Below are 15,397 nucleotides of genomic sequence, written 5' to 3' on the forward strand. Positions count from 1 at the left end.
CAATATGAAATTAATTATTTGTATTAGTGTCTTTAATGTCGTAAGTGCCCCAAGATGTTGAATACAAGTAAAACTGCAAGTAATCAGGCAACGCCAAAAGATAGGTTTCGTGAAGATCTTTCAAATATTGGCAAGGCAGCTTGATTTAGAAAAAGAGTTTTATAATGTCAGGACAAGACAGCTGAAGGTTCTACTACTGAAATAGAACAGAGGAAGAATGGGATGCAGAGGTGACTAGAGGCAGAAGATCTGAAAACACTTGGCACATAAGTGTGCACTACGCTGGTAAAAACAACAGCTGAAGCAAAGGGGGCTTTGGATCATGTTAAAAAAGCATTTGCAGTAATGAATACCAGTCTACAAAAGTAAATTCACCTGTATTTTGATCACGGGGTTCAATTTTTCACAAACAAGGTTTTAAATTGTTCCTTCTCAGTAAATTATAAAGATAATGCAGCTGAATACAAGAAGATTGAAAGGGCTTTCTTGCAGCTTTAATGTTGCCCACACAATTTGCAAAATCATGCATTACTCATGCAATAATTCGAGGGAGAAACTGATGCATTCTTGGAATGTCAATTTTGCATTAATCTCAATGCTTCCTCTCCCCCTGTAGATTTATCCCAAGATCATTGTCAGCATTGTTACAACTTCAAAGTGACTGGCTAGAAGCCCAGACCATATGGTGCCAAGGTGGGGTCCACAGAAGTGTTAATGTTCAAAGCTATGTCTCTGAAGCCAATGTCTAGAGGGAAATTGCTGTGTGTCTTCCTACCTAGTTAATCACTGTGCTCTGCAAGTATGTTACCAGTGTGTTTCTATTTATACAGCTGCACATAACAGCTGAAGTAATGCTGTTGGGTCAGCTGCAACATTTCAGTTCAGAAATGCCTGTCATGAGTAATACCTTGACCTTGGTAGCTTAAGCTGAGTTTAAGTGTATACAGGCCCAGTCACAGAACATTAAGACACACTGGCATTATATGTTTGCAGCATGGAATCAGAACTAAATTTTATTATGGGATGCAAGGGCAATGCCACATAATACTTCATAAAACAACTGATTCTGTGAAGCTTATTGTTAAGCCACAATTTTTCCATCATTAATAATCAGTTCATAATCTTTGCCACTTTCACTTGGAAAGCAGAGCCCATAATAAGTTAAAAGTTTTAACATCAGTAAAAGCCAACATGAGTTAATTTTGTGATTAGCATTTCTAAAATCAGACCACATCCTTTGGTATGACACACTGAGGGCCTTCAATAGTGGGTGGGAAAATATGGTGCAGGCATATTTCCTAAGTGCTGTATGAAAGTATTATAAATGCTGATAAATACATTTATACTTTTGGCATGATAGTGTTGAGGGGAAATTCTTGTTCCTAGTGTTAAGGTGTCAATCAGTTTGAAAATGCAATTAATAAAATGACTGGCAACTATGGAAATCAATTAACAATGATGTAATAGGAAATTTGTTTCTAAAGGCATTGTTTCCACCATCAAATAATTACTTCATATTATCTGATATTCGTGTTATCGTGCTTATGTGAAAATGTAGTTGATATTCGTTTCATTGATAAATGCTCAAAAATCTCCTTTCCATTACAGTTTAAAACTTGCATTTGGTGCAGCTGTTTCACAGCACGTTCCTCTGTGGAAAGACTGCAGAAACATGTACTCCAATCTCGGATCAGAGTTAAAACCACAACCTCTGGGAAGCAGGTCTGACTTCAGGAACAGATTTAAAGTCAAACAGCCATTATGGCACACAGGATGGCATTCAGCCTATCAAGACCATGCCAGCTGTCTGTACAGCAATCCAGTCACAATCCGTACCCAATGATCTGCCCAAACCCCTACAAGCTTATTTCCTTTCCAATTCCCTTTTTAAAATCTTTGATCATCTCTTCCATTGTCAGCTTCATTGGGAGTAAGTTCCAGGTCCACTCGCTACATAAAAACATTTGTCCTCACATCCCCCCTGTATCTCTTGCCTAAAATTTTAATTGTGTCCCCTAATAAGAACATTAGAACATAAAACTAGGAGCATGAGTAGGCCATCTGACTCCTTCAGTCTATTCCACCATTCAATAAGCTCATGGCTGATCTTCTTGTGGACTCAGCTCCACTTACCTGCCCAATCACCATAACACTTAATTCCTTTATTGTTCAAAAATCTATCTATCTTTGCCTTAAAAACACTCAACGAGGTAGCCTCAGTTGCTTCACCGGGCAGGAATTCCACAGATTCACAACCCTTTGGGTGAAGAAGTTCCTCCTCAACTCAGTCCTAAATCTGCTCCCTTTTATTTTGAGGCCATGCCCCCTAGTTCTAGTTTCACTCACCAGTGGAAACAACCTCCCTGCTTCTATCTTATCTAGTCTCTTCATAATTTTATATGTTTCTATAAAATCTCCCCTCATTCTTCAGAATTCCAATGAGTATAATCCTAGTCGACTCAGTGTCTCCTCATAAGCCAAATCTCTCAATTCCAGAATCAACCTAGTGAATCTCCTCTGCACCCCCTCCAGTGCCAGTATACCCTTTCTCAAGTGAGACCAAAACTACAAAGTACTCCAGGTGTGGCCTCACTAGCACCTCATACAGCCGCACGATAACATCCCTGTTTTAAACTCCATCCCTCTAGGAATGAAGGACAAAATTCCATTTGCCTTTTTAATTGCTGCACCTGCAAACCAACTTTTTGTGATTCATGCACAAAGAAACCCAGGTCCCTCTGCACAGCAACTAGCTGCAATCTTTTTTTTAGTAAAAAGTCTGACAACACCAGGTTTTAGTCCAACCGATTTATTTGATAGTAAACGCACAAGCTTTCGAGGTTTCCCTCTTCGTCAGGTGAATGGAGAGTTCTGGCCTCGGACAGAGCATGTGAAGCACAGACAGTTTACAGATTACTGATTAGAATGCGAATCTTTACACCTAACCTGCTGTTCAAGTCCTAAAGTGGCTGACAATGTGTGTGGAAGGAGCACTGATCACAGGTTAAAGAGATGTGTATTGTCTCCAGACAGCACAGTGAGTGAGGTTTTGCAAACCCAGGCAAGTCACGGGGATTACAGATAGTGTGACATGAACCCAAGATCCCTGTTGAGACCGTCCTCATGTGTGTGGAACTTGGCTATCAGTCTCTGCTCAGCGACTCTGTGCTGTCGTGTGTCGTGAAGGCCGCCTTGGAGAACACTTACCCGAAGGTCAGAGGCTGAATGCCCGTGACCACTGAAGTGTTCGCCAACAGGAAGGGAACAGTCTTGCCTGGTGATTGTCGAGCGATGTGTCGAATGAACACATAAGCGTTCTCCAAGGCGGCCTTCACGACACACGACAGCACAGAGTCGCTGAGCAGAGACTGATAGCCAAGTTCCACACACATGAGGACGGTCTCAACAGGGATCTTGGGTTCATGTCACACTATCTGTAACCCCCGTGACTTGCCTGGGTTTGCAAAACCTCACTCACTGTGCTGTCTGGAGACAATACACATCTCTTTAACCTGTGATCAGTGCTCCTTCCACACACATTGTCAGCCACTTTAGGGCTTGAACAGCAGGTTAGGTGTAAAGATTCGCATTCTAATCAGTAATCTGTAAACTGTCTGTGCTCTATATGCTCTGTCCGAGGCCAGAACTCTCCATTCACCTGACGAAGAGGGAAACCTCGAAAGCTTGTGCGTTTACTATCAAATAAATCGGTTGGACTAAAACCTGGTGTTGTCAGACTTTTTACTGTGTTTACCCCAGTCCAACGCGGGCACATCCACATCATCTTTTTTTTAACCATTAAAATAATAGTCCATTTTGCTGTTATTCCTACCAAAATGGATGACCTCACATTTACCACCATTGTACTCCATCTGCCAGACACTTGCTCATTCACTTAAACTATCTATACCCCTTTGCAGACTTTGTGTCCTCTGCACATTTTGCTCTGCCACTCATCTTAGTGTCATCTGCAAATTTTGACACACTACATTTGGCCCCCAACTCCAAATCATCTATGTAAATTGTAAACAATTGCACTGATCCCTGAGGTACACCACTAGTCAACCAGATTGTCAATCAAATAGAAAAACACTCTTTTATCTCCACTCTTTGCTCTCTTAGTTAACCAATCCTCTATCCATGCTAATACATTACCCGTAACACTGCACATCTTTATCTTATACAGCAGTCTTTGATGCGGCACTTTATCAAATCCCTTCTGGAAATCCAGATACACCACATCCATAGGTTCCCCATTGTCCACCACACTTGTAATGTCCTCAAAGAATTCCAGTAAATTAGTTAAACATGACCTGCCTTTCATGAACCCATGCTGAGTCTTCCCTATGGGAATCCTTGTACAATCAGCCAGTTTTTTTTTAATCTACGTACCTTATATAAATCTGATAATCAGATCTCTCCCCAATCTCCTTTGCAGCAAGGAGAACAACCCCAACATTAGTGATTGGCAAATTTTGAAACTTTATTCTGTATTCCAATATTCAGGTCAGTTACAATAATTTCCTCTTTAAAGGTTACCCTTTGTTTCCTAACATTTTTCCCTCTCAGTCTTTAGTTCTGTTTTACCATGGCTAGATCCTCACTCATCCCACTGAAATTAGCTTTCTTCCAATTTAGAATTACAATTTTAGATTATTTCTTGCTCTTTTCCATTACTAATCTAAACCTTTGGATAAGATGATCAATCTTGCCCAAATGTTCTCCTACAAACACTTGGTCTAACTGGTCCTATTCATTTCCCAGCACTAGAACCAGCAATTTCTCCTTTCTAGTTGGACCAAGGACATACTAATCAAGGAAATTATCCTAAAAACATTTCAGAAATTGCCCTTCTTTTTCCTTTACTATTATTCCAAACAATATTTGAGTAATGGAGTTGCCCATTATCAACCTCTCTGTAGTTTTTGCAGCTCTGATTTCACTGCAGATTTGCTCCTTTTTCTCACAAATGTTCAGATGCCTACAGAATATCCCTTCGTAGAGTGATTTTTGTTTCTCAAATCTAACCAAACGGATTCTGTTAAGGACATCCTCTTTCCAATGCAACATCTTCACTAATCAGTATGACCAACCCATCTCCCTTTTTCCTTGCCCTACCTTTTTTGAACACTTTGTAATCATGAATATTCAAGTGTCTAGTCCTTTATTATTGCCATTTTATCATATTTCCACATAGCTGTTTGCAACTGTAGCTCACCAATCTAAAGTGTATTTACATGCGCACATTCTAAACTATTCTTTGTACTATTCATAGTTCTTTTTGTCTGCTTCACTGAACATGATCTATGTCCTTCTCTAGTTCTAACATTAGGTTGAGTAAAACATTGAACAAAGCCATCTGTTTTTATAACAACTAATACAAAACACTGGTGTACCATTCTGCACCAAATTTAAGCTACAGATGATAAAACAGTCAATCCTGAACTTCTTAAGATGTTGGTATTGCAGAATCTACATGATTAGGAAGGCCAATTCTGCTCAGTATAATTGCAGATATCCAGAGAGACCTGTTGTCCATATCATCTATAATTCCCAAGCATAAGTGAAATATTCATTCTCCCCAGCATTTTTTAAAAAGGCAAATATCAGACTCTCTCTCAGCAAGTTATTTTTCAAGTAACTTCGACAATATTAATTTTTCCTACGTATTGTGATGCAAAATATCCCAATACCATTCCCTGTAAAAGACAAACATTTTGTTTTGCTAAATTCAAAATATATTCGCCATGTGAAAACTAAAGTCCATCAAGCACAGCCCATTCTTTGCCGCATTGGCAAATGATATCAGTTTACCTATCACTGGATGTTAATAAAATTTTGTACTGTGGCATTAGGACAAAGGTGGCAGGACACAACTGACGGACGAGGAGCAGCAGGCAAAGTGGGTAAAACACTTTTCAGAGATCCTCATCCCAGCTCCATATTTAATGATAGCACTGTACCTCAGCAGCTGAAAGTCAACCTGGGAGGAACTGCCACATCAAAACTCCGATGAGCCATCAAGTTCCTCAAGAGCAACATGGTATCTGGGATCAACAAAATGCTACAAGAGCTATTGAAACATGGCAAGAACACGGTCACAACAGAGCTCAGAGATTCGTTCAACAAGATCTGGACTACAGAGGAAGTCCCAGGTGACTGTAGATGAAGAGTAATTGTTGATTTGCCAAAGAAAGGGAACTTTAGCAATTGAAATAACTGGACGATCATATGTAAGGGGATTTTCTCAGGACGTCCTACTCGGGGGTCTTGCATTCAGCTGATCTCAGCTAACACAAAGACTTGCGAAAGATGGTATGCAGTTAAAGACATTCTTTATTTGACCAACACATATTAGAAGAAAGATGGTCAGAGGGTTCCAACTTCTCTCTGATGTTACATCACATGAGCACAACAGATATACTATTTCTGAAGATTTGATCCTCCCACTCAACCTGCCAACCAAGCTAGATGGTCCAATTATATTAATACACTTTATTTACTTTGCCCAATAACATTCTATCTTCTAGCAGTATTAGGAATTCATTGGTCAACCGAACCCAGAAATTCTTCCCCCTGTTGCCTAGTAACCTTACCTATGCAAATCTGGTAGCTTCAAGGGTCACTTCTAACACCTGCAATCCTGGGAACGAGGAGTCATCTTTCTTGTCTGTTTTCTGTCCCCTTGTCAGTGGAGGCTGAATATATCTACCATTGCAGCTAAAAGCTGAATCCTTCTATTCATTTCACAAACCTTGGTTGCTTGAAGCTGAGGAAGGTGATGGTGGGTGCAGACTTCGGCATCCTGTAGCAACACCACCCATTGACAGACCAGGATTTCGCAGTCCCCATCACTTTGCTGACAGAAGAATTGTGTGTGCTCCAAGACATGACCATCAATCTTGACAGTAGAGACGATAAGGTTCATCTACACAAGAGAATGATGACTAGAAGGCAGCAAGGCTCTCCCATCACGATCAGGCCATTTGCTCTACCCAGGGAGCAGAAGATAGAAATAGATGTCCACACAAGAATTAGCACAGCAGTATCGGACTTCCAATGGCTCCTTGTGTTCTGGGTATCCAACACCATCAACGTGGCCTGAACCTGCTGCTCTACATGTCCACTAATTGCATTATATGCCAGTGAGGATGGCATGCTCTTTTGGAGCTCTGTCACCTCCTGGATGTTCAGAGAGACAGGAGAATAGGCACCATCAGACAGAAGAAAATGAGCAAAGAAGATCTGGCCAAGTGCATTTAAGGTGAAACTCCAAGAGCAGGGCACCATCTGGGTTGCAGCAAAAGAGACTGCGATAGACTGGAGCTGCCTATAATTTTGCATTAGACGGAGAAACAATGTCTAAGTAAGGAAGTAAGGTCACAAAGTTTACTGGCATCAATTAGCAGCTGAAAATGGCAACATATTAAATGAGAAATTGGAAAGGGACACTAGGCGGAATTTGCATATCTACCAGTGGTAGCCATGTGGACAGGGAGCAAAAGCCATTGGAGTTGGTACAACGAGAAGGTGAAAAATGGAACCATGTGGTGATAATGTCATTGAAGTGAGCAATGAAAGGGAGGCTTTGGTTGAGCCACTCAAAGGGCTTGAAGAGATTAAGTAGTAATAAAACAACAAGTCTTACAGGCTACTATTACCAAAGTGGAGTTTACGTGTAGAACAGAAATCGGATTGAAGGATCCAAACAGGAAACAGTGGCATGAGTATATGTAACAATTGCATATTCAAGAATTTAGGAAAACAGAGGGTTTCAAGATGAAGTTGTTACTGAAGAGGGCAGTAGAGCAGAAAATGAGTATTTTAACAACCAAAGTGGTAACAGTAGTTTAGAAGGGGTGAAAAGAGGTGCAGAGAGAGAACATGCCAAAGGGTGGGCAACAAATTGTTTTTTTTGAGTATTCCTCAGATACAGAGACGTCTCAAAGTACCAAGGGAGGTGGACACTGAGCAAGGCAGTCCCAGAGGTTGTTGACATAGCAGCTGAGGAACAACTACTGATGGAATGGATGGGGCAAGGATGGGAAATAGGCCAGTAGTAGAGAAACGGGGGATACATATGAATGGGGAAGACCTTTTTCATCAAACTGCTAATACCCTTGTGACCTATATTGGTGTTGGATGAAAATTTTAAAGATATTGGCCAATTAGCAATGAAGGATTATATGTATCCACAACAGGATGATGTGAAAACTTGGGAGTGGATGATGTTTCCTTGCTTCTTTCATCCTTCTTCGTGCTAAAGGTTGCAGGAAAATGCTGCAAAAGTAACCCTGGTAAATCTGCTGCAGTCTGTTTCACAGGTTGTGCGTTCTACAGCCACATCTAACAGTGAGAGGTGTGGTGAACATGGAGTTCATCCAAAGAGTTGCTGATTGAGTGAGCAGTTAAGTCATGGAGGATGTTCTTCTTCAAATGTCATTGTTCTGGATGCGTGACACTGCAATATCAACTAAAGGTCATAAGACATAGAAGCAGTAGGCCATTCAGCCCAGAGTTTTTTCTGCCATTTAATGAGATCATGACTGATCTGATGTGATAATCCTCAGTTCTACTGTTCCTGCCATATCTCTATAACACTAGACTCCCTTACTGATTAAAAACCTGTCTAATCTCAACCTTGAACATACTTAATGACCCAGCCTCTATAACCCTCTGTGGTAAAGAATTCTACAGATGCACTACCATCTGAGAAATTCCTCCTCATCTCTGTCTTAAATGGGTGACCCCTTACTCTGAGATTATGCCCCTGGTCCTACACTGTCCCACAAGAGGAATCAGCCACTCAACATGTACCCTGTCAAGGTCCCTGAGAACGCTATATCTCTCTCAATACTATAACCTCTCATTCTTCAAAACTGCAATGAGGACAGGTCCAACCTACTCAACCTTTCTCATAAGAAAATCTCTCCATATCTGGAATCAACTAATGAACCGCACTGAACTGTCTTCAATGCCAGTATATTCTTCCTTGGATAAGGAGACAAAAACTGTTCACAGTATTCCAGGTGTGATCTAACTAGTGTATTGTATAAATTTAGTAAGGTTTCCCTATTTTTAAACTCCAATTCCTTTGAAATAAAGACCAATGTTCAATTTGCCTTCCAATTGTCTGAACTCGTATGCTAGCTTTGTGATTTATGCACGAGGACCTCCAAATATTTTTGTGCTGCTGCTTTCTGCAGTCTTTCTGCATTTAAAGACTATTCAGCTCTTTTATTTTTCCTATCAATGTGCATAACTTCATGTTTTCTTACATTGTATTCCATCTGCCAGGTTTTTGCCCACTCACTCTACCTGTGGACTCTACTAACCTCACCACTATTTTTTGTCATTTTAAAATTTTTAATGTACATTCACTTTCCTCATCCAAGTCATTTATAGTAAATAATTGTGACCCCAGCACTGATCCCTGTGGCACTCCACTAGTTATAATTACCACCCTGAAACTGCCCTTTTAATCCCAACTCTTCCACTAGTTAGCCAATCTTCTATCCATGCTAATATACTACCCCAAACACTGTACACTCTTATCCTATTAACAGTCTTTTGTGTGGTATCTTATTGAACGCTTTTTTGGAAATCTAAGTATATTACATCGACTGGTTCCCTTTTTATCTAACCTCTTGCAACCACCTCAAAGAATTCTAATAAACTGTCAGCCATGATTTACTTTTCATGAACCCATGCTGATTCTGCTTGATTATGTATTCATTTCTAAATGCTATCACATGCTTCATAATGAACTTAATGTTTTTCCAATGACAGATGTTGAGCAAATTGGCCTATAGTTACCTGCTTTTGTCTCCTTCCTCTTATTATACTACCAGTTTTCCTTTCCTATGGAGCTTTTACAAAATTTAAGGATTCTTGTTAAATTAACGCCAGTGCATCCACCATGTCTCTAGCTACTTTCTTTAATATCCTCAGATGCAACCCATCTGATTCAGGAGATCTATTGGCCTTTAGCCCCATTAGTTTCCCTAGTACTTCCTTTGTAGTGACAGTTGTTATATTTATTTCCTGCTCTGCTTCTGCCCCTCCCCTTGATTATTTAATATTTTTGGAAGACTATTATTGTTGTCTAGCATGAAGACTGAACAATGTGTTCATTTAACTCCTCTGCCATTTCCTGATTCCCCAGTCTCATTCTCTAAGGGGCCGATGTTCATCTTGGCCTCTCTTCCTTTTTATATATTAAAAGCATTTACTACCTGTTTTTATATTACTTGCTAGGTTATTCTCAGTTAATTTTCTCCTTTTTTTTGGTCAGCTTTTGTTGTTTTTTTAAACATTCCCAATGCTCCGGCGTACCATTATTCTTTACATATTGTATGTTTTTCTTTCAGTTTAATACTATCCTTAACTTTCTTGGTTAACCACGGTTGATTTATTCCCTTCTTAGAATCCTTCTTCCTCACTGTGATATATTTTTGTTGAGTCATGACCTATTTTCATAAATGTTTGCCATTGCTGATCAACCATATTTTCTGCTAAACTCCTTTCCCAGTTCACTCCAGCCCTCTTTCTTTCTAATGACCCTTATTTAAGTTTAGCACAGTTGTTTCTGACCCAAGTTACTCACTCTCAAACTAAATGCTAAATTCTTTCATGTTATGGTCACTGCTCCTATGAGGGCCTTTTATTCTGAGATTGTTTGTTAATCCTGCCTCATTACACACTACCAGAATAAAAATAACCCAATCCCTGACTGGATCCATAACATATTGTTTCAGGAAACTGTCCCAAATACATTCCTCATGGTTACTTCTGCCAATCTGATTTCTCCAATCCACATGAAGATTAAACTTACCCAAGATGAATGTACTGCCTATTTCACATGCCTCCTAATCTCCTAATGACAAACAAGATACTGGATGTCCAAGAGCCAAAACATTATGAAGGCAAGGTGAAGTGATGACAACATCAAACAGGAGATGCAACTGGGCTTGGGAAAGATGTAAATGAGAAATTTGTGGGGCCTCATGGAAGAGTTGGATACAATGAGGGGTTTGTGGAGATAGGTGAGGAGTTGTAGAGTTGTCACCAATTCTTCATCCTGAATACATTGAGCTTTTGCTCCCATATTCCATTTTTGGCAACTGAAATTTTTTTCTCACCTTTGACCCTACATGGGCTACAAGGAGAGAAGTGGCAAAGAGAGAAAAGCAAAAAGCAGAAGTAAAACTGTCTGAGATGTGACAAAACTGCTGAGAAATAAAATACTACTAGCAAAGGTAGCATAATGGCAACAATGTAAAAATTAAAAGGCAGCAATGAATACTTACCACTGCTGGATTACCACTGCTTATTAAGTGGCTGACTTCATGGAAAATGCTGTTGCAGACAATGGTTTTGTCTAATGAGCCTCTCTTTACAATTACTGCTACTGCTAATAATATTTGCTCTCGAACGTATTTCTGAAGGCTATAAAGACACAAACACATTAGTTATTTTAAAGATAAAAATACGGTAGGTATAACATTAAGCTTATTAACGATGATCAACAATTGTATATAATGCTAAGAATTGTCCATTGAAAGAAATTCACATCAATGGTCTTTTATCTCATTTGTGCCCAATCTTCCAAAATACAAACTCTTCATCTTCCCATGACAGCACACATTTTTTAAACGGGTCCAGTGGCCTAATCTGATGACTCCTCCAGGCAACTCAATCCAGCTGTTGAACATCAGTATTATAAAATACCGCCTAATGTCTGCACAAAATTTCTCCTGAAACAGGTAATATATGTTCTGCAAACATGTATTCAAATATAGGAGAACGAGCTGCAAATTAAATTCAAAACAATTGAATAACTGCGAGTTTCTTCAACAAGATCCATAGTATTTTGTTTGACTATCACGTAACAGCAGTACTATTGCACTAGGACTATTTTTATTAGGTGAGGTTCTGACCGACATTGTGATCGCAGTTCAAAAATGATAGTTGCTGGTTTTGTCTTGGGGTGGCCTGAAAGGCTACATTGCCCCAACTCAAGATCTCTGATATGACTGAGTATTAAACAGACAGACCCAAAAAAAACCTCCTCCAAATTGAAAGTTTAATGGTTAATGGAAAACCCATTAAATAAGATTTACATTAATAGCCTAATTAATTAGCCTGAAAATTAGCCTCTATTGCACTTGGCTTATAATAAATCATAATCGCTTAGAAAATGGGGCTTGTTAGCACCGTTGGCTAGATGACTAGAACATGGCGCACAATAAAATGAACAGCATGCTTTCAGTCCCCATACTGGCTTAGGTAGCTCTTGGGTCTACCTCCTCACCTTGCCCCACAATGATATTTTGGCATAAATCTCGGACAATGAGGACATTACATCAAGAGAGAGAGAAAATCAGTTGGAACATGTACCATAGTTATTGAAATGTACTTTAAACAAACCTGAAACCCATTACTATAAATGAAACGTGCAAAAAGAAGTTCAGGTAGTATACTTAATAGTTTCTAATATAATGTATCTATTCTCTTTAATTCATTTATGGGATGTAGGCATTGCTGGTTTGGCCAGCATTTATTGCCCACCCCTACTTGTCCCAGAGAAGTGTTGATGAGCTACCTTCTTGAACTGCTGCAGTGCCTAAGATGTCATTACACCCACAGTGCTGTTATTAGGAACAGTGTTCCAGGAATTTGACCCAATAGCAGTGAAGGAGCAGCGATATATTCCCAAGTCAGGATGGTGAGTGACTTGGAGGGGATGTGATAGTGTTTCCAGGTATCTGCTGCCTCGTCCTTCCAGATGGAAGAGGTCGTGGATTGGTAGGTGCTGCCTAATGAGCCTTGGCAAGTTCCTGCAGTGCACCTTGTAGATAGTTCACACTGCTGTCATTGTTTGTCAGTGGTGAAACGGTTGAATATTTGTGGAAGGGGTGCCAATCAAGCAGTTAGAGCAGAATGTGTGACAAATATATTTGAGAGTTCCTATCAGCAAACAGATTTTAAGACAATTCACACAACAAACTTTACTTGAACGAAAGCAAAATCTAAGGTTGCTGGAAATAGGATGTACAAATGAAAGGTTATTAACCTGACACGGCTTCTCTCCCACAAGTGCTGCCAAGTTGTACCACACTCTTAGTACACTCTTCTATCATTTGCCAGTGAAATACCATTGGTTAATTTTTACTGCTGTTTGGTGAACATTTTGTCATGGACTAAAGACACATTCTCTCCTTCTTATGAAAACTGGGTTAATTTTAAGGACATAATTTTCACTTAACAGAAAATTGTAGGGTAATGAATTTCAGGAATGCTGGAGTAACACAGAAATTTTGCCCTAAAAGTAGAATTTGATTCCGTCAGATATCCACTTGCTAGATTTTCCAACTTCTGGTTACATTATAAAGAGACAGATCAGGATGACAACTAATTAGTAATTTGTACAGAACAATCTGATTTTCTCTCAAAGTGAACAGCGATTACCAGTTAACATTCATACATAGAGTCCCCAATAATCTAACTAGAATTTATCACATAACTTCAACAAGAATTTTTGAAATCAACCATTTTCAACAATAAGAGAAACTACTTCAGGGAGTCTTAGGACAACCGCTGGAGTACACTACTTCAATAATGAATTCTCATTATATCCCAAAAATTTACAGGGTACGCACTTAGGCCTTTGTAAGACGTAAGTTAATAGGAATGTCCGTAGTGACTCAATGCTGTTTTTTTCCAAGAGTACCCATTCTCGCACAACTGCTTCCATTATGGTTGTGGCAGCTTGAAAAAGAACGTAGTCAACTTTACTTGTTTCTGCAAAGAAGATACCAAAAAAATTCAGACGCAAATCATTGTTCCTTGTTATCAATTAAAAGTATAATTGTATATAAACATTGGTAAATTCCACATAACAACCAATAGTGGGAAATGTTTCATTAAATGCTTTATGCATCAATATCTATACCAAAACAAGCAAAGAGAGTAGCAGGAATTGGACAACATTAACATGTTCCTTCCTGGGTAAACACTTGCAATTCTTCACGTGGGAGGTGCCATTCTCAGCTTGACAGTTGAGGATGCCATTCAGCCAAAGTATGAAGGGAAACTAAACACATTATGTTCATAACCTTCCTTCCAGCTGTTTAAAGTGCTACACTAGGGAAGCTCAAGGCAAGGTCATTAATAAGCTCTGTCAGGATGTTGTAGCGAGTAAAGGAGTGAACAAGAAATTATTTATTTCCTGAAGTATAGTGTACAAAAGCTTCTTGTGTTATGCTAACAAACTTACAGTTGATGGCCTTTTGCACTATTACTTGGATTTAGATATACCAGTATCTGATATCCAGCTCTCTGTACATTGAACAATGGCACAGAACTTCAGAGATTCATCCACAGAACAAACAATTTCTCCAGTTACTTAATTCCTATTTCTTAGGCAAAGTCAGCCAAGAATTTCCAGAACAAAGTCGTTCTACTTTGTTCCAGTAATGAACTTTATTGTCATATCAGAACAGCCTCTGCAAGTTTACCAATACAATGTTTTCTATTTTTCACATGGCTATCATCCTTGTGACCTCACTAATAATTTCCAAATCAAAGTAAATTATGGGACATTTCAATATGTCAAGACTCATTTCATAAAACCTTACCACCTGAACAGCTACTCAATTATCATCTTTTAGTATGGACCTAACTCATAACATCTGAAGAGCAGAACTGTCAACATTATTACCCATTTAACATATAAAAAGTTAAAGCAATTCGCACTGGTGAGCCGTATTCAAAATTCAGAAGCAAAGCTACACAGTCTTTAAACGTGGTGCAGCAGTAATCCACAGGAACAGAATGGAGGAACAGACTCAATTCTGGCCACATTCTAAACCTAACCATGCTGGTGTGGAGAACTGTTGAAAGATATGTGCCTAGCCATGCTAGGGGAGAATTTTTTTTGAAATAGGAAGTTATCACCCGGCTACTTCAGCAAATCTAGTGACTATCTGAAGATTAACGGAAGCAGAAGGCCAACAGTAGGTTGCCTACCTATTCCTTCATACCGTAGCTAGTGCAACTCAGCTAGATACACATGGGAGAGAGAAAAATAAATCAAAATTTTCAATTCCATTAAAAAAATGCTGAAGCAGAGGCTGTTTTATTTTACATACTTCAATACGCTTTCACAACTGGAGGAGGAATGATTTCCACTGGGCTTTACATGGAATGTGCAAAAACAATTAAAAAGCAGAGAAATGAAAATTATCCCACCTTTAGTAATCTTAATTTAAGAAACAGGACAGATTTACCTAATATGTGTTTACATACTGCAAATGGTGATTTTGATTTTCTAAATGACAGGAATATGTGTTCTGCATGTTGACGTTGTTCGTGACTGACCATGGATGGGGGTGCC

The 15,397-nt window shown here is 39.3% G+C and overlaps 1 protein-coding gene across 2 annotated transcripts in view; it reads right to left on the reverse strand.

The window, feature by feature from the left end:
* xpo4 (exportin 4) overlaps positions 1–15,397 on the reverse strand; it is an 88,993-nt gene extending 73,596 nt beyond the window's left edge. Inside the window, exons 1-3 of one of the 2 annotated variants that reach the window (XM_080197330.1) lie at positions 15,310–15,397; positions 13,662–13,803; positions 11,310–11,448 (exon numbers count right to left, since the gene is read on the reverse strand). In XM_080197330.1, coding sequence (XP_080053456.1) covers positions 11,310–11,448; positions 13,662–13,756 — 234 coding nt within the window. In that variant the 5' untranslated portion in view covers positions 13,757–13,803; positions 15,310–15,397. Of the gene's footprint in view, positions 1–11,309; positions 11,449–13,661; positions 13,804–15,290 lie in introns of both variants that reach the window. The other variant, XM_080197329.1, reaches the window with a different exon arrangement.

This window comes from Carcharhinus amblyrhynchos, chromosome 10, assembly GCF_965287045.1.
Source record: "Carcharhinus amblyrhynchos chromosome 10, sCarAmb.v2.hapA, whole genome shotgun sequence".
Classification (NCBI taxonomy): Eukaryota; Metazoa; Chordata; class Chondrichthyes; order Carcharhiniformes; family Carcharhinidae; genus Carcharhinus; species Carcharhinus amblyrhynchos.